This window comes from Sander lucioperca, chromosome 1, assembly GCF_008315115.2.
Source record: "Sander lucioperca isolate FBNREF2018 chromosome 1, SLUC_FBN_1.2, whole genome shotgun sequence".
NCBI classification, from domain to species: Eukaryota; Metazoa; Chordata; class Actinopteri; order Perciformes; family Percidae; genus Sander; species Sander lucioperca.
Window position 1 is genome coordinate 33,066,000 of NC_050173.1, and position 18,835 is coordinate 33,084,834.

At 38.7% G+C, this 18,835-nt stretch overlaps 1 protein-coding gene across 1 annotated transcript in view; it reads left to right on the forward strand.

The window, feature by feature from the left end:
• Positions 1–18,835, forward strand: part of LOC116052435 (short transient receptor potential channel 7) — a 63,223-nt gene that overhangs the window by 21,553 nt on the left and 22,835 nt on the right. Inside the window, exons 4-7 of the mRNA XM_031303151.2 lie at positions 1,856–2,020; positions 10,015–10,231; positions 13,134–13,367; positions 15,946–16,210. Coding sequence (XP_031159011.1) covers positions 1,856–2,020; positions 10,015–10,231; positions 13,134–13,367; positions 15,946–16,210 — 881 coding nt within the window. The remainder of the gene's footprint in view (positions 1–1,855; positions 2,021–10,014; positions 10,232–13,133; positions 13,368–15,945; positions 16,211–18,835) is intronic.

Sequence of the window (18,835 nt, forward strand, 5' to 3'; positions counted from 1 at the left end):
AGTCGGCAACAGATAAATGCCAGACCAAGCCTTATCTAATAAAGTGGACATGCTTCAGCAATAAATGTAACCACTTAGTGTTTCTTATTTGCTGCCTGCTTTCTTTCTGCATACTGTGTGTTTAATTGATTTCACAACCTGCTTGTTGACATTTGTTCTTCATTCTAAATGAAGCCAAGTGGCAGTCGTGAATACAAACGTGTTGTGAATATTACATATTTTTTATCGTAATGAATACACAATAGATGTGCTCTAAATAGAAAAGCAGCCTGCACACTCAGCTACTTAGGAATATCTGACCACTAGAAGCCCTCCTCATGAATACAGTATTTTAATTGTACATCAATTTATTGATGCAATTGAAAAGCACAAGAAAATACCAGATGTAAGTATAAAGCTTGTAATTTGTGTTCTGTATGCTTTTGGCATTAAAATCCAAACAGGATGTTGGGGTGGGACAAAATTAATGGAAATATTGGTCAAAAGATACAAGTTGGACAAAAAATAAACAATACCACCAATAACACTATGTACTAAGTAAGTAAGTACTACAGTAAGAAAAACTGAATTACCAGATGTAAAAAAAAGAAATGTACCACACCCCCTTGTTCTAACACCAAACAAATACTAGGCAGCACGGTGGCTCAGTGGTTAGCACTTCTGCCTCACAGCAAGAAGGTTCTGGTTTCGAATCCAGGTCGTTCCGGGCCTTTCTGGGTGGAGTTTGTGTGGGTTTCCTCTGAGTGCTCCAGTTTCTTCCCCCCATAAAGACATGCATGCTAGGTAATTAGGACAATAGTTGAAAATTAGCCGACTGGCTAACACTGGCACATTTACAGAAATGTTGATTAATGTGCATTGTCCTAATCCTTAACTATTTTCTTGTCCCTGGAGTGTGTCCTGGATAATACAGTGGTGGAAGAAGTATTAAGGATATAGATAAAAGTATAACACCACAATGTACAAATGCTCCATTAAAGTAAAAGTCCTTCATTCACAAATATACTTCTAAGTAAAATTCAGAATGTATTAGCAGCTACAGTAAATGTACTCAAGTACTAGTACTAGTGCGGCACAACCCCTTTCAGAGTGTCATATAGATTATTGGATCATTATTAGGTATGCATGGACCCATAAGCAGCATTTATTGTTTGTGTGATAGTTTGTCAGATCAGATTTTCATAATCAATATGTTGTTTATTTACAGGGATTGTTTTGCTAAATATTGAACCCCAAGATGAGTACTGAATGCCTCTGCAGTCAGCCTGTCAAATAAGCCGCCTTTTTCCTTTTTGTGACTAGCGGGCCATTTCAGTGTAGCTGCCAGTATTGTTCTGGCACAATGTTTGCTCAATGTGCTGCTGCTGTAAATATTTTACCGACCCCTCAAACTGTCTGTAAAACAATCAGAAACAATTCCAAATGTTTTCTGAAGATGAGAAAAGCAAATTAGTATTGCTTCACCTTATTTTTCTTCTCTTTAACTTATGGTTTGTTAATGGACCTTTTTCACAGCAGACATTTTGACTTGTCATAGTAGGAAAAGCACAGCTGAAATTGATAACCTTAACAATGGCTCAATTCCATCAAGTGTCCCAGTGAGCTATTTCAGTGAGTCAGCATGCACAATACCAGGGCCTCTCCTAAGTATAATGCAGCCATCATTAATGGTTTTAAATACACCTGTGTTTTCCTACTATGACATGTCAACATGTCTGCTGTGAAAAAGGTCTATTGCTCTCCCCGTCCTCTCTCTTTCTTTCTCTTCTCTCTCCTTCCATGACCTGTGTCCCCATCTCCTCTGCCTTTATTTCCCATTGATTTCAATTTCTTGTCCCTGTCTCCCTGTCTGCAGTTCGTTGCCCATCCTAACTGTCAGCAGCAGCTGCTGACTATCTGGTACGAGAACCTGCCTGATATGAGGCAGCAGTCCATTGGAGTGACGTGCTGGACAGTGCTGGGGATCACCGTAGGTTTGCCCTTCTTGGCCATTGCCTACTGGATAATGCCATGTAGCAAGGTATGAACACACATGCACAAAAACATGCAAAAGACACCAACTCATCTCTAACCCTGGAGCTCTTTGACCTACTACCATCCCTTACCTGAACCAGAGTTCATCACACACACAACCAATTAACCCTGTAAAGCAGAGATCTTCAACAGGGGGTCCTGGGCCCCTAGGGGCTCCTCAGAGTCACTATAGGGGAGCCTTCAAATTATTGTCAATTTTTTTTCAAAAATGAAAATGTCTTAACATAATTCCAACATATTATTAGCAAATATAAATCCCCACTGATGATAGGCTTACTGGCCTATATGTAAGGTAGTCACTAAGATAGCAACATACAAAGATAGTCTTAAAGATAATCCTAAAGATTTACTGTGCCACATGTACACTACCGGTCAAAGGTTTGGGGTCACTTAGAAATTTCCATTCCACTCCATTATAGACAAAATACCAGCTGAGATCATTTGCATTGTTTTTTTTTAACCAGGGCAGCAGTTTTCAGATTACATTATGTGCTTACATAATTGCAAAAGGGTTCTCCAATGTTTTCTCAGTTAGCCTTTTAAAATGATATCGGCTTAGTAAACAGAATGTGCCTTTGGAACTTTGGATGAATGGTTGCTGATAATGGGCAATGTAGATATTGCATCAAAGATCAGCCACCCACTCAGATCAGCTGGCATTCTGTCAATAACGGACTGGAATGGAAATTTGTAAGTGACCCTGAAACTTTTGACCAATAGTGTATGTGTAATATTAAATGATGATTTAAAAAATCATGCCAACAATTAATATTTTAATAACTTAGTATTCTATGCAAAAAAGGTATAAAGTCTTTAGGCTGCCCACAGGTTATTGTAGGCCCAGTTTAGTATGCAATTTATATACACAGCAACAACACAACAATATATGTAGTATGGGGTCTCTGGTCCGTCTTTCTTTCAGTTAAGGGGTCCTTGGCTTAAAAAACTTTGAAGACCCCATCTGTAAAGCATGGGTGTGTTTCAAACATTCCTACATTTAGCAGCGCAGCACTTATAACCCAGACACGCAAAAAGTATATTTTTGCCATTTATGAAACTTTTACAAGCACCTGTTTTTCGTAACACTCTGTATACAGAATATGGCTGTGGCAACATTACTGAAAGTCTATAGTCCGCCTGTTCAAAGACACACTGACAACTAAAGTGTTGGATAGATGAAAAAGCTTTGATCATTAGAGCATAAAAATGTTACGTTTGCCCTGAGGGTGAGACAAGGCCAAGTTGTTAACTTAATCAGGGTTTATCCTCTGTACAAAAGCCATTTCAGGACATCTCAGGTTCTATTAAACAGACATGGCTCAACTTCCATCAATCTCAGCTGTAGGCTGAGCTGTGCTTTGATTTGAATGTTAAATGCTAACAGTCTATCACAGTCCTGTTACAGTGCCTGTAAACATAATGTGACAACAAGTTCATGCTTAAGTGATACTCCATTCAAAATCAACTGTATCTTTGAGTCAAAGACACTCTCTCTCGATTTACTGTAAAAGTTGGCTTGCAGTTTGTAGCTTACTCTCTCATGGGACAGTTTTAGTAAGCTTGGATTCACCTCAGTTACAATAGTCATAATTGTAATGGTTTATGATGAAAAGACTCCAAACTACTGCTACTTGTGAATGTGTGTGCTTACATGTTTGAAACACTAAACATTACATTGGGATTATTTCTCTGGGGACCAAAAGTATGTGGCTAAATGAATGGCAATCCATTCACTAGGTGTCAAGATATTTAACTCTGGACCAAAATTACATAAAACATTACTGATCTCCGATGTAAAGAGCACTGTATAATCATAACTTGATTATAGCGCCCTTTCACATATTGTTAATACTCCATCAAGCAAATTATAATCTGTAAAGTGACACAGACAGGAGCGGAACCAGTGGTTACGTAAATCTGCTCATTAACCTGGATAATCCTTGACCTAATCATCAAGTGGTGTGTGTGTGTGTGTGTGTGTGTGTGTGTGTGTGTGTGTGTGTGTGTGTGTGTGTGTGTGTGTGTGTGTGTGTGTGTGTGCATGCCTGTGTGTGTGTGTGTGTGTGTGTGTGTGTGTGTGTGTGTGTGTGTGTGTGTGTGCCTGTGTGTGTGTGTGTGTGTGTGTGTGTGTGTGTGTGTGTGTGTGTGTGTGTGTGTGTGTGTGTGTGTGTGTGTGTGTGTGTGTGTGTGTGTGTGTAAGAGAGAGAGTGCGCTAAGGTAGATTCAGAAACAGTGTTGGATTTTGAACGGGTTACTTATAGAGTCAGGGGTAGGGAAGATATTTTCTTAAGAAATAAGAGTGTGGTGCTCCTTTTTAGATGTAATAGAAGAAATGCCTGTCTGATTTTTATAACTGGCAATTGGTATAATGGATTGGTAGGCGTGGTAACTGGTTCTATCAAGGCATGTTTATTGTTTAATTTTCATCACAATCTGTTTTGTTTTTGTTGTTTGTTTATTTTATTTGTATTGGTTTATATTCCTTGTATTGTTAGGTTCGTTTTGTGTTGTCTACAGCTGTGTCTCATTTTGAAATTGTATGTAATGGCTGACAGGTGCAGCCTGAGTTAATTTGATCAAAGAGGGGAAGTATTTGAGTAGTAGCCAGATATCTATTATTGATCTCTATGTTGTAGTCTAAAGGATGCCTCTGGTGTGTTTTGTATAAAAAGAAAATTGGGGACAATGAACATATTTGTGAATGGAATGTCGTAAAGTTCTGGAACATCTGTTGCCCTGTCAACATATCAATAAAAAGAAAAAGAAAAAAAAAAAAGAAACAGTGTTGGAGACCTTAGAGTGGTTCCTTTTCAGCTGTCAACTGTGAGAGAGGATGGAGAGCAGTAACGCTGAGAGTGCCCCCACCAGCTAGATATGGATTCAATCATGAGACACTAGCTTTTTTCTGATCACTGTGTCACAAAAACACCTGTGTATGTTAATTGTGTGTGCATGCAAGTATGATTACATACATTTGATTAGGAATCAACTAACTAACCAATGAGCCTGTGTGTGACAGCCTGCCATTTTGTGACGCAGCAGAGAGAACATAAAAAAGGTAGCAGCGTGGATAAATAACAAATGAATATAGGATGCAGAGCACTTTGTAACTGTGTATTATCATTATTATTATCATTATAATTATAAACACATACATGATTTTAAAAACCCAGTTAAATACAGAAACTAAACATTTGAGATGTTGAAAAGGCAGAATTACAGAGGGTGGGATAATAAAAAACAAACAAAACAATTAAATGAAACTAATATTTGAGAGACAAAATGAATGTTTGTGCATGCTTATTAACAATGTGACGGCAGCTCAATAGAGAGAAAAAGATGTATTAAAAGGATTTATAGTGAAATAGATAAAAAGTTAATCAAGAGAGTCACAGGTTGCAGAGAGAAAGGTTTTATGTGTTTTGGTTGATGGGTGTTCTGGTGCTAGTCATGTCATTTTGCTCTGCTTATCTCATCAATTGCTCATCTCTTACAGTTCATAATGTTCTCCATTTTTACAGCACCACAACACACTGTTATCAGAACCCCAAACCATATTACACTTTCTATCAGTGGGGAAAGATGAAACAGATATTAATATTTTTGTTTGCTCGAAAATAATAAGTAGGTAAGTAATAAGTAGTAAAGCATTGAAGGCAGACAGAGAAAACATGGATATAACTGCTTTAGAAATCTCCTTGAAGAGAAACATACGAGCTATTCAATTCAATTCAATTTTATTTATAGTATCAAATCATAACAAGAGTTATATCAAGACACTTTACAGATAGAGTAGGTCTAGACCACACTCTATAATTTACAAAGACCCAAAAATTTCCCACAAGCAAGCATTTGGTGCAACAGTGGCGAGGAAAAACTTCCTTTTACGTGCTTTGGAGGTGATGGAAACAGATGCATATTGATATTGAATGTTTCTTATTGATTGCAAAGGGTGAAAATGTGAAAAACATGCAGAGAGGGATGGGACACATATTTAAAAATGCACACAGGAATGTTTCAGTCCTCCCTGAGTGACAGAAAAGAGATGAAACAGAATAAGCGTAAAAACAAGCGACTGGTAAAAAAACGGCTGTCAAGCTCCCCTCCCCCGAGAACGATCTTCATGCTTAATTAACCCTTGTGTGGCGTTCAGGTCTGTGGGACCCATTTTCAATGTTTACTAAAAGAAAAAGTATGCTATTTATTATTTATTCTAACTCAAACTCATTGGCCTTGGCTCATTTTTCTGTGAAGAACATAAAAACTAACTTATTTTCAATGACTGCACATAGTACACCACTATTACACATGAGGTGTTCGGGTCTACTGGACCCGAGTGTATTTAAATGTAGGTGCTATGAAACTATGTTGTCTTTCTGCACCTGCTATTTCCACACAAAGTTACAAAATTGTTACATTTCAAGCACTTTCACCTGTTCTGATTAAGTTCTAAGAAATAAGCACCAATAATGATCAAAAAACCTTGTTTCTATTTTTTTACCTTTTTTATAATTGAATTTCCTTATTTTCTCACAAAAAAAAACGAAAATGATCATATGTAATGTATGTATGCAAATTTGAACCATAAATGATGTATATATCATTGGTAATTGAGCTAAAGTAAACATCTATTAAGTATTTATACATATATTGTTCGGTCTGTATTAAGTTAAAAGCCTAATAATGTGGTGGGTCCACCAGACCCAGGAACATTGGCTGCGTAACAAGAATATGAACACCACACAAGGGTTAAAGGAAAAACTCTGTCTCAATATTTAATTTCATTTATACAGCTCACAGCATTCAGCTTCACTGGAACTTGTAGCATGTTATTATTGATGAACTATTGCTGAAATAAGTAGTGCAAGTTTGAGATACTTGTACTTTACTGTATTTCCAGTTTATGCTACTTCATACTTTTACTTCACTACCTTTCAAAAAGAAATATTGTACTTTTTACTCTACTACATGTATATGATCAAGCTATGAAATGAGACCACTGCAGAGAAATTGACAATCTGTACTTTACTAATTATTATAGTTTTCATATCAGCCCTACTGTTGTACTTTTATTATTTCAGTGTTGGGCATATGTGAGGGTAAGGTCATCAGAATCCATATTTCTAAAAATACAGAAATTATGGAGGATGTAGTCCAGATTTATTTATGTATGGTAATTACCCAAGCTGTCAATCAATTTGACAATGATATGCTGACATATATATATATATATATATATGTATATATATATATATATACAGTATATATTATACAGTAAATGCCACATGTTGCTCCCACACTTCCATATTAGCAAAACCTTTTCTTTGATTACTGTCCTCCAGTCTGTCATCCATTTAATTTACTAAATAGGGAGGGGAAATAAGGAAAGAACAGAAATAAACAAACAAACAAACAAAGAAAAGAGGACACAAAAAAGGAAGGTAACCAGAAAGAAAAGTAGGAAACAGGAAAACAAAAAGAAGGAAACATGGAAAGGAAACAAAGAAGTGAAGGAAACAAGGAAACAAAAGCAGGAAAGACATAAAGAAAAGATCCCATTGTTTTGGTTTTTGATTATTTTATTGCCCATTTCCTGCCCTGGATCTCTGCCCTTTCTTAGTCTTTCTTTGTTCTTTCCTCTCTACTCTCTTGGTCGATTTAAACCCAGTTCACTACAAGAAAATAAAGTCCTATCAATACACACAGGGTCACAAGCCGTTGATCATTGATGCATTGACTGGAAATCATTGATCAGTTTTGATGGTTCTGTATTTATTCCCAGATGGCAAAGGGACAAACAGACAGTGTCCTGGGTGTGTTGAGTCCATGCTGTAGCTACTAGCGCTCCTCTGTAAGCGGCCATCATAAACAGCATCCAGGTCCAGGAGCACAGCTCCCACAATCCTCTGTGCTGTTTACACCTGCTGTGCAGCTGGCATACAACACTGTGATACACTGACAGAGGATGCTTTCTATCAGGCTTCGATAAAAGTTAATCTAGCAGCTGAGAATGAAGTTCAGCTTGTTTGAGTTTCCTAACTAAAAACAAAATCCTCTGTTGGGCTTTCTTTACTAGTAGAGGGACCATGTGAGTTCTTATCATTCCTATCATTTCTGTAGCCTACTCCATAACAACAGACTACCTGAATGCCTTTTTCTCGTCTCGCGTTTCACTATCCACACCGCTGTCTTCAGACAAAAGAATCACATCCTGAGATTGCGAGTAACAATCTGAGCCTGTCAGTAGCAAAAAAAAAATCACTTTTATTGGACAAAATCAAGGCTCTACAATTGCCCTATTAGGTTACATTGCAGCTCGATTTGCGCCGGCCCGTCATTGCGATCTCGCTCAATACTGGACCAAATTAAAAGATTTTTGGTCACATCAGTCTATTAGACACAAATGCATGGGGAAATGGGGCCCAGGTTCAAAAAACGGTAGTTACCCTTTAAGCTGAGGGGTGAAATGGATCAGCCTTATCAGCACAGAGGCAGAGCCATCCCAATGGCAGGAAGAGGTTTAGAGGAGGTTTTGCCGGGTTAAGATTCACCAGACAACCTCTTCCCACGTGGTTTAGTATTGTGTATGTGGCATGGGGACAGCTATTGAATCTAATGTGACACTATGCATGCAGAGCATTGAGATAGCCTGTGGGTAGTTAATATTGAACACAGCAGGTGTAGAGATTGGCAAATGTTGGCATCTCAAATGTCTGTATGAGGTGTGTGTGTGTGTGTGTGTGTGTGTGTGTGTGTGTGTGTGTGTGTGTCTTGTGCAATAATAAAAAGGTCCCTCAGTGTGGTGGCATGTTTAACGCTCCTTGTGCAGCATCAACTTACATTACATTCTCCCGGTATGGTGAATTTTGATAAACTGCTGATTGTTTGGCATCGGCAGTAGTTATGCTGACATTGTGTTCCACATTCATGAATTATAACAGTTGCTGTTTGCATGCTAAGATGGTTGTGTAGTGATGCTTTTCAGATTTTGATCCCTAAGGGGACACAATCTCAGGAACTCTGGAAAAAGCATGAACACTAATGTATCTCAGTAAATAAAAACAGATGTTTAGTTTGGCTGCAATTTTACACTTGTGTATAGTCACTTTTTTAACTGCTCAAAGAAAATACAGCTCAAACATGTATCATTCCCTGACACAAAAACAAATTGTGAACGTTGTTTTATTGACAAACACAAATGAACCCAATTACCAACACAAATATGACTAGTAAAAATGTTAAGGCGTTGTGTCATTCTGTTCTAGTGTAATTTGCAGTGACATCAAAGGGCTTTGGCATTACCTTAAAGATACCCTGTGTGTTTAACCATTAGTAGCTCTATGAGGAGAGGTTTTTTTATAAGTCTCTCGCCACACATTCCTGCCAATGGTTTTACATTATTTCACTGATTTACATGGTGTTAATGCACCAAGAAACACAGCATGAGTACACAATGGCAGGGAGGAAGAAGACTGCTAGCCAGGAAAACATGGATGTAAATGATGCAGGATTCAAAATGAATCAGCTTTGCAAATGATTTATGTGAAAGGAAATACATTCAACACATTTGTTAAAGCTCAATGATTCACACAATGTGTTCATACACTGTCTGTCCAAAAGACAGACAGACAGGCAGGCAGGCAGGCAGTACTGTATACTGCCTGCCTGTATTGTGTTTACAGCTTGTTGCGCTGCCCCAATATGTGCACAAATCTGTAAATGCATGTTTAAACAAACATTACTAATCTCTCTTTAACCTCCATTAACTAGTTGGCCCTTAGTTAGTATTTAGAAACCACAGATACACAATCTGCAACAGGTGTGTCTGTTGGAACAAAGATCTTAAAAAGGAAGTGAGCTCTCACTCTCACATTATTTAGGCACACACAACTATATATGGAAGGTGCAATACAGAATACGGCGAGGGCCGTAACAAACAAACAAAATATCTAATTATATCCTCAATATTCTCACTTCCAGCTTGGTCAGATCCTGCGAAGTCCCTTCATGAAGTTTGTGGCCCACGCTGTCTCCTTCACCATCTTCTTGGGTCTGCTGGTTATCAACGCCTCCGACCGCTTTGAGGGTGTCAAGAACCTGCCCAATGAGACCATCACAGATCACCCACGACAGGTGTTCAGGGTCAAGACCACCCAGTTTTCCTGGACTGAGATGTTGATCATGAAGTGGGTGTTGGGTGAGTTTTCTCATCACACACTTGGTGCACACACACGCATATACACACACACACACACACACACACACACACACACACACACACACACACCGGGTCAGTGTTTAAAATTCTGCAGTTGCAGTCAATTAAAATGCAAATAGATGTGAGATAGTCACTGTCGAGGCAGATTCTCCAGCATGATAAGAAATAACCTTGATGCAGCATATGAAAGAGTCAAGGCAAAAACTTTCCTGCCAGAATTTCTTTATACATTTTGTTTTTAATCAATAAAATAAAAAATAAAAAATCCTTATCAACATGCAAGCTAGACAAGTTAATGCTGATGTTTTTACCAAGGTTTTAAAAGTTTTTGATGCAAATCAAAAGTTGTGAAGTTACAACACAACTCCTCCCCCATAAATCAGTGAACTGTGCACCATTATCCCAACTTTGACATAAGGCAGAATCAAAGATTAATGCAGCACCACACCAACCAAGTGGATGAAAGCCAAGGTTATGGCAACACAACAATTCTTTCTCTTTTATTTTCCAAAGATCAAATGGAAGTTCCCTGGCTGGATGCAGCACAGGCCAGACCTGTTGAGTCCTAATGATAAGCTGCAGAGACATTTGGAGGTTGACCTGAGAGGTGGTGCTGAGAAAATATTAGAGCGAGTGTTAGAGAGAAAGAAAAATGGAGGAACGATGGGAGTTGTTGGTAGACAGATGAAAGTAAAGAGGGGTGGAGTGTATGGCAGATAAAAGACAGGCATGAAGAAACAGATAGAACGGGGGTGACAGAAAGACAAAGACAAACTCAACAGACAAAAAGCCCATGGCAATATCTGTCAGACCTCAGCTGCTTCCCATCTGCTGTTGTTCTTCCTTTCATCTACGCACACACACACACATATAATAACATTATGTGAGTGGTATGTTGGTGCACATATGGTTCTGTTTTTATTTGTTTACGTGTAATGGTGCTTGTGGTGTGTGTGTGTGGGTCTGTGCGGCTCTGTGTGTGTGCCGTGAGTGGTAGAGCAGGGTAATTATAATTCCAGCAGCATGCTTTGAAGGCCCAGTAATTGTTACAGAGACACTACTGATCAGGGGCCTTTTTCAGTAAGCAATTTTCTCCTTGTTTTGGCTCCAAATAGTGAATGACTATGAAGGTAAATATGGTGCAAAAAGGGAGAGCTTGTAGAATACAATGTGAGAACTTGCAGAACAAAAAATCTGAACTTGTATGTTAAAATTTGCACTTGTAAAAATTTAATTTGCACTTGTAAAAAATATTCACACACATGTGATCTGAATTTGAAGTCATACAAAGAAAAAAAACATGAGAGCTTGTAAAAAAAATCTGAACTTGTAAGTTGAAATTTGCACTTGTAGAAAATGTTCATGCAAGTTTCCATGCTACATAAATAAGCCGGACAGAGTTGTCCCTCATCTGGCGATAGAAACCCTGCTTTTCCCATAGACTGTATATAAGAAGGCTTTTCCCGTTCTGTTAGCTCAGAGCTCCACAGCCTAAGTCCACAGGTACAAATTAGTTTTGCACCAAATGTATCGTCAAGCGTGTTGTGAAAGTCGAGGCGCGCAGATTGGCCACTTTGTGATGCGAGAGAGCACATATGTGAAGTTGCAGTGACAGATTCGAGAGGTTGTAATCACTGAGTTGTGGTTGTGATGGTAAATGAACCAGAGTAAAAAAAAAAGTATACGAGTAAATGTTGCATTATAAGTTTGCAGCTGTCATTGTGTTCATGTAAATATCAATCTACACATTTGTGAATATTTTTTCTGTAACTTCACATTCAGAATACAGGTGTGTGAACATTTTCTACAAGTGCAAATTTCAACTTACAAGTTCAGATTTTTTTTACAAGCTCTCATGTTTTTTTTCTTTGTATGACTTCAAATTCAGATCACATGTGTGTGAATATTTTTTACAAGTGCAAATTATATTTTTACAAGTGCAAATTAAATTTTTACAAGTGCAAATTTTAACATACAAGTTCAGATTTTTTGTTCTGCAAGTTCTCACATTGTATTCTACAAGCTCTCCCTTTTTGCACCATATTTACCTTCATAAATGACAGAGTGGTTGTGTGTGTGTGTGTGTGTGTGTGTGTGTGTGTGTGTGTGTGTGTGTGTGTGTGTGTGTGTGTGTGCGTCAGTGGTGGAGGAAGGACTGAATCTCAGTACTTAAGTAAAAGTACAAATAACCAGAGACATATTTACTTTAGTACAAGTAGAAGTACCACAATGGCAACCCTATTTAAGTAAAAGTAAAAAGTACCTGATTTTATGTTGATTGATGTACTTTCAGTATTAAAAGTAAAAGTACTTGCATAACAATGTATTCTCTTAATGTCTATATTCTAATAATTTAAAAAAAAACAGTAGGCCTATGGGCTGTGGCATTTTAATTAAGTGGCCAATAAATGCTATTGAAGGGCGGGTCTTGGCGGTGCATGAGCCGCTGCTGAAGGCTTCTCTGCAGACTGCAAACGTGTGACGGTCAGGAAGACGTTTTGGCAGGGGGAAAAACTGATCAGAAAATGTAACGAAAATGTAACGGAACATTGTAGAAATGTAGTGGAGTAGACAGTATAGATAATTGCTGCAAAATGTAACGAAGTAAAAGTCAAAAGTATGCACTATTGATTCTACTTAAGTAAAGTACAGATACGTGAAAAATGTACTTAAGTACAGTAACGAAGTATTTGTACTTTGTTACATTCCACCACTGGTGTATGCATGTGTGTGTGTGTGTGTGTGTGTGTGTGTGTGTGTGTGTGTGTGTGTGTGTGTGTGTGTGTGTGTGTGTGTGTGTGTGTGTGTGTGTGTGTGTATATATATTTCCCATCTTTCCACAATGTATTCATGTGTTTATTTGTGTGTCCTCCATCCTCAGGTATGATTTGGTTGGAATGTAAGGAGATCTGGAGCGACGGGCCCAGAGAGTACATGATGCACCTGTGGAATGTTCTGGACTTTGGCATGTTGTCCATCTTTGTGGCGTCCTACACGGCACGCTTCATGGCGTTCCTCAAGGCGTCCAAAGCCCAGCAGTATGTGGACATGCACGTACCAGACGAAGACCTCAGCAACGCTTCGCTACCTGACGAAGTCGCCTACTTCACTTACGGTAAGTATTTTCTCCAAAAAAATATGATGAACGGTTTTGAAGAGGTAGGGAGATTTCTCTGTGGTGTTTACAGAGATTACTTGGGGTCAGAGTTCCAGTATATGGCGCTCTTTTCTTAGCTATTGTGATTGTCACTATTCATGATAACTAGATAATTCTGTGTTGTTTGTTTTGTGTATGTTTAATCTGAAAAATTAAATTGTTTCTGCTCCACAAAATGTGAAACCACTTAACTTTGTATCTACTATACAATTTGACACCACATGATGAACTGTAAATGCTTTCATGCTTGAATCATTGTTGTGCTACATTAGTCCCTGATAAGGTTTATCAGATGATGTCATGAATACAACTAAAAACCTGAGCTGTGACACTACAAGATGAGAGCATATTTGTCATTTAGATAAACATGTCATTGTTGCATACTTACCTCAAGATAGAAGAATACATTCTCCTGTTTGATCCTTGGCTTTATGGCAGCACACCACATTCAATTAGTGAATTTAATGTACTCATAATAACAAGTAAGAGCAGATATATATACACAGGCAGGCGTAAACTCCACAGATTAGAAATACGGTTATTTTGTAAATTAAAAAAATTAAAAATCACAATATATATTAAGCTCAGAATGATAAAAGAAAACCACCTCAGACAATTATTAATACATACCTTCCCTTCCCTACTCTCTGCCTTTCTTGGAAATGGTCTATGTGTCCACACATTTTAGAATATTAAATCGGGAAAACTTCAAGATCACAGAAAATATAAACTTTTAGTCCACTTTCAGAACCCAAACTCCTCTTCAACATATTAAAACCTACTGCTGGCTGCTGGACTGTACACTTCTTAGTGGCCTACTAAGGGAACCTTCATCAGTGCTGCCATCAGGGGGTCTGACTGTGTCATGACACATCAGTAAATAGATGAAAATGTATTTACTGAAAAGTGCACACACTGTGTATAATATATTTACTCATTTTCCTAGACAGTCTCAGTTTAACAGCAAATTAGTGTAATATAGTATTTTTTTTTCTCTGTTTGTGGTCTTTAATTAATTCATCTCTTCTGTATCTCATTTTTCCATCTAGCTCAATTATCCTCTCCGTCTACATGTCTGACTGTGCCTCTTTTGCTGCCCCTCCCTGCTGCCTCTCTCTCTCTCTCTCTTTCTCTCTGTCCTTACTTCTCCTTGGACACACTATCCCTTTATCCCTTCTCTTTGCTTTCCACCGTCTCATACTCACTGCCTTTCCTCTAAAGCTTAGATCGGGCCCAAAAAATCAAGCCCGACCCTACCCGAGCCCGTGCACGTTGTGACACATTAACTGTAATTATGAGCCCGAGCCCGATTTAGACCCAACATTTTTTTTAATACGTGGGCCGTTATAAGTGACGTTCTCAACTACAATTCTGAGTTATTTGAACTGCAGAAATCTATTTAGAAGGGGTATGCTTGGAGAAGTAACAAAAGGGGACATTGAAGGATGACTATCATCTTTTCTGCCATGGCAAGCCTGCTTCTTGTGTCCGTTCATCGTCCACGTTTTTTTGCTGTCATAGGCGAGTAGCGTAGCGCACTTAATGCACTCGACAAAGCCAACACATATGTTGTCACTGCCCACGACTTGTTTAAAATGGTTCCATACCTCCGACTTTCCTCCAAACTTGCTCAAAGGTAGGCTAATTCTCCTGTTTTTATTTTTTTCTTTACATCTTCAAGCTCCATGTTGCACTTAAGCTACACCATACAGCACAGCAGGCCCGGTGTGATGCGTGTGAGTGGAGGATACGCTGCACATGATTATGGCATAGCTTTCTCCCCACCCAATTAGGCTAATAAAGTAATGATTAAAAAAACACAAATGCTTGATCAAGGATCGAGGATAGTGGCGGGAAAGTGGCGGGAAAATGTCGGCCTGACCCGGCCCGTGGGTCTGGTTCAGTTTGGGCTCGGACAGAGAATCTAAACGCTACTTTCCTCCTCCCTCATCCCCTTACATCCTTACTGGATCTGTCTTCTTACTGTACCTCCTCCTCCATCAAAACACATGTTTGAGAGCCAAGATTATACATTTTAGGGATCTCTCGCAAACATTTAGATCCCACTCTTACCAAAAGCCTGTTCTGTACATACCCAGGAAAAAAGTGAGAAAACAGTTTTGTGCAGCTGACGGCTAAGTTCCTCAAGCCAGAGGAATACAGGATTTTTACAATAGCATTTTATGGCACAGTAAGAAATAGTGTGATAGTAAACCATCTTCAGATCAGGTCTTATATCAGAAAAAATATAAAAATTCTAAAACCACAAATGCACCTGTCGATGATTATGGTTGTTTATAAATGTAGTTCAACATTAATGTTGGAGCGTACCTGATGCATCCGGTTTTATTCAGTGTGAACATTTTAGCTGGGTAAAATCTGATCTGGGGATCTATTTTATTGTCCAAATTGGAAAATAACCAGTTCCCTCGAAATTAGACAGTTGCACATCAACCTCTGGTTTCTGCTGCAGCTCATTCAGATGATACATTAACAGCTTACTCAGCCGCTTCTCTTTTTCTTTCTTCTCCTCCAGCCAGGAACAAATGGCGCCCCTCAGACCCCCAGATCATCTCAGAAGGCCTGTACTCCATCGCTGTGGTGCTGAGCTTCTCACGCATCGCCTACATCCTGCCAGCCAACGAGAGCTTCGGCCCACTGCAGATCTCACTGGGGCGCACAGTCAAAGATATCTTCAAGTTCATGGTCATCTTTATCATGGTGTTTGTGGCCTTCATGATTGGCATGTTCAACCTGTACTCGTACTACCTGGGAGCCAAGTACAACCCTGCCTTTACTACGTGAGTTATGCATGCTACATGATCGCCCTACTGTGGTTGTTTTATATCAGAAAAATAGGAACAGGTGACCTGATTTTCTAACTCAACGTATGTACTTGTGTACTTCATACATTGGAGACATTTGTATGGCTTGTGGCTACATCATTATATTGTGAACTTAATTTAGTCTTATCAAAAAATAATAATTCATGTCCAAAGTATCTGGAAATTGGCCTTTTATCCCGGCACCATGTTGTGTTTACTGTAGCGTAGAAGAGAGATCTGCTGTAACTCTCACATAAACAGAACCATTTCTGACTAAAGTTCAAATGGAAGTAAAATTAGACGGCAAGTGTTAGTGAGAGGTGTCAATGACGGATTATGTAGATCAATATTGGTATAATTTAAATGCCAAGCCTTTTATTAAAAAAAAAAAAAAAAAGAAATATTAATATAGCATGCAGTTAATGAGGCAAAACATCACGGCCTATTGATTTTTTTTTTTTAAACCATTAAATGTTATATCCATATGGATGAGAGAGTGAGGAGCTTTTGGACAGTGTCTCAAACGTTTTTGATGCCAGTCCAACTATTTGGTAAGTTTCACTAAGACACGGGAACTTTCTTATTGTTGAATAAAGTGCCAGTCTACAGTCAGTGAATTTTATCAACCAACTCTGATCTAAAGCAAGATTTAACACCAAGAAGGTGGTTGACAGTGACATGTTGGAGCCCATTGTACCAAGTGACAAAAGTCAGCCATCTGTGTGTAACCACAGCTCGGCTAGTATGTAGACTTCATTCAGCACTTGACCAGACTCTTAACAGTGAACCCTTTAAGGATAAGTTCATATTTATCCTATATATGTATATGAGTATATGATATGTACATTATGCTCCTCTCCTTACTGGGCATGAAGCAATCTCTTCTGAGCACAACTACACTGTAAAAGAGGGGGAACTAAATCCAGAGTCCTTGTTCTGGCTTCAGCAGTCTAAGTTAGACAAATCAAGTGAACTATTGTTGTATTTGATAATTGAAAATCATCCAACCGAAAATGGGGTGATAGCAACCCTCAGTACGCTGAATGCACTAAAGTGCTGCATGTAACTCAATTATCAGGGTCATCCATTTTAAAAATGATCAATTGCACATTTTAACTGAGGAGTCATTTTGCACTTAAAGGCTGCAGTGCATAAAACCAATAGTACAGTGCCTTGAATATGTTCTTTCACTTTCACAGCCACATTAGCAACAAGAAATTCAACACTTATTGTATGACTTTTTACTGTAGCATTTTAACTGACAAGTTGTTGTATCAATCTGCTTGTAAAGCAATCAAATCGCCCAACAAGTCCCACAACACATCAATCTGAGTATCGCTGCTTCTGCCTCCTTCCTTCATTTTAGCTTATCTATGCTGTGTCTGCATGCTCATTCTTTCACATCAGCTGCAAACAGAGTGACAGTGGATCTTTCACTGTCTGATATGTGTAGGAAAGTGATCCGTCTTGGGCTGATGATAGAATCTCTCAGCAAGTCTGTTTATCACTCTCTGAGGTTTCTCTCTCTGTCGCATATCATTATTCATTTTCTCAGAGGAAAATGACAGATGACATTACACCATTTCTGCTCAATCCAATAGAGCAAATCACTGCTTTACACGTTTTCTAGCCAGAGTGGAAAAGTCTATGTAATTGCAGTTTTTCTTCTAGTACGCTAAGGTTCACACTTCCTAGTTGCAAGAAAGCCTGGACTAAAGAAGTCACACGTAGCTCTGTCTTTTTCCAAGTTTGGCAACGGGTCATCATCCCACCAGGTTAGAGCAATAGACATGTTCAAAACCAATCAGTACATTTAGTGGAGCATGGTGTTTATGCTCTTTTGCATTATTCAACTTACAGGTTTTTCATATCAGTGATGAACACATAGTGTGACTTGAATTCTTGCTGTCAGTTAACTTTGTATCAACAGGCTTTCCAACCATGATACAACTGCTTCCAGGTGTCAACATCTGTCTCCTGATAAGTTTAATCCTTGTGCTGTTGGCTTGTTTGATGTTGCTGGTTTGGAGTACTCCCAGTAAACCACACAGTAGTTTTTTGCGTCGCAGTTGTCTTGCATGAGCAAGTACTAAGACCTACCTTTTCAGATATTTTAGTCCAGCTCTTTGTCCTGGATCTAAGGTTTCTCTCAACAATAAAACCAAACTAAAGGATTAAATAAGAAAGAGTCAGAATGACCTGGGAGCGTTGCCACCACTGTGTTGTTTCTAGTTGTTTTGGCAAGCTGTACGGTGATTGTGATTCAGTTTTCCTGGCGGACTTCACTGTGCCAGGCTGCGTGCCTATCCATCTGTCTGCCTGTTTTTCTTATCTGGTTATACACCTGGCTCAAATACCTGGTGCAATAACACAAAATACCAGTCTATGTTATATTTGTGCAACCTCAACTGTTTATTTAAATGCACCAGATGTTTGACTGCCATTATACTCATCATCATCAATCACATTCCTATCACCTGTGAGCTACATGAAGCCTGGGATCAATTTCCAAGTGTAGGACCTGCTGAACATTCCCCTTAGATGGAATCACTAATCATAAAAGGTTTGTGATTGAACTTATAGTGTGAGGAATCTACTTTC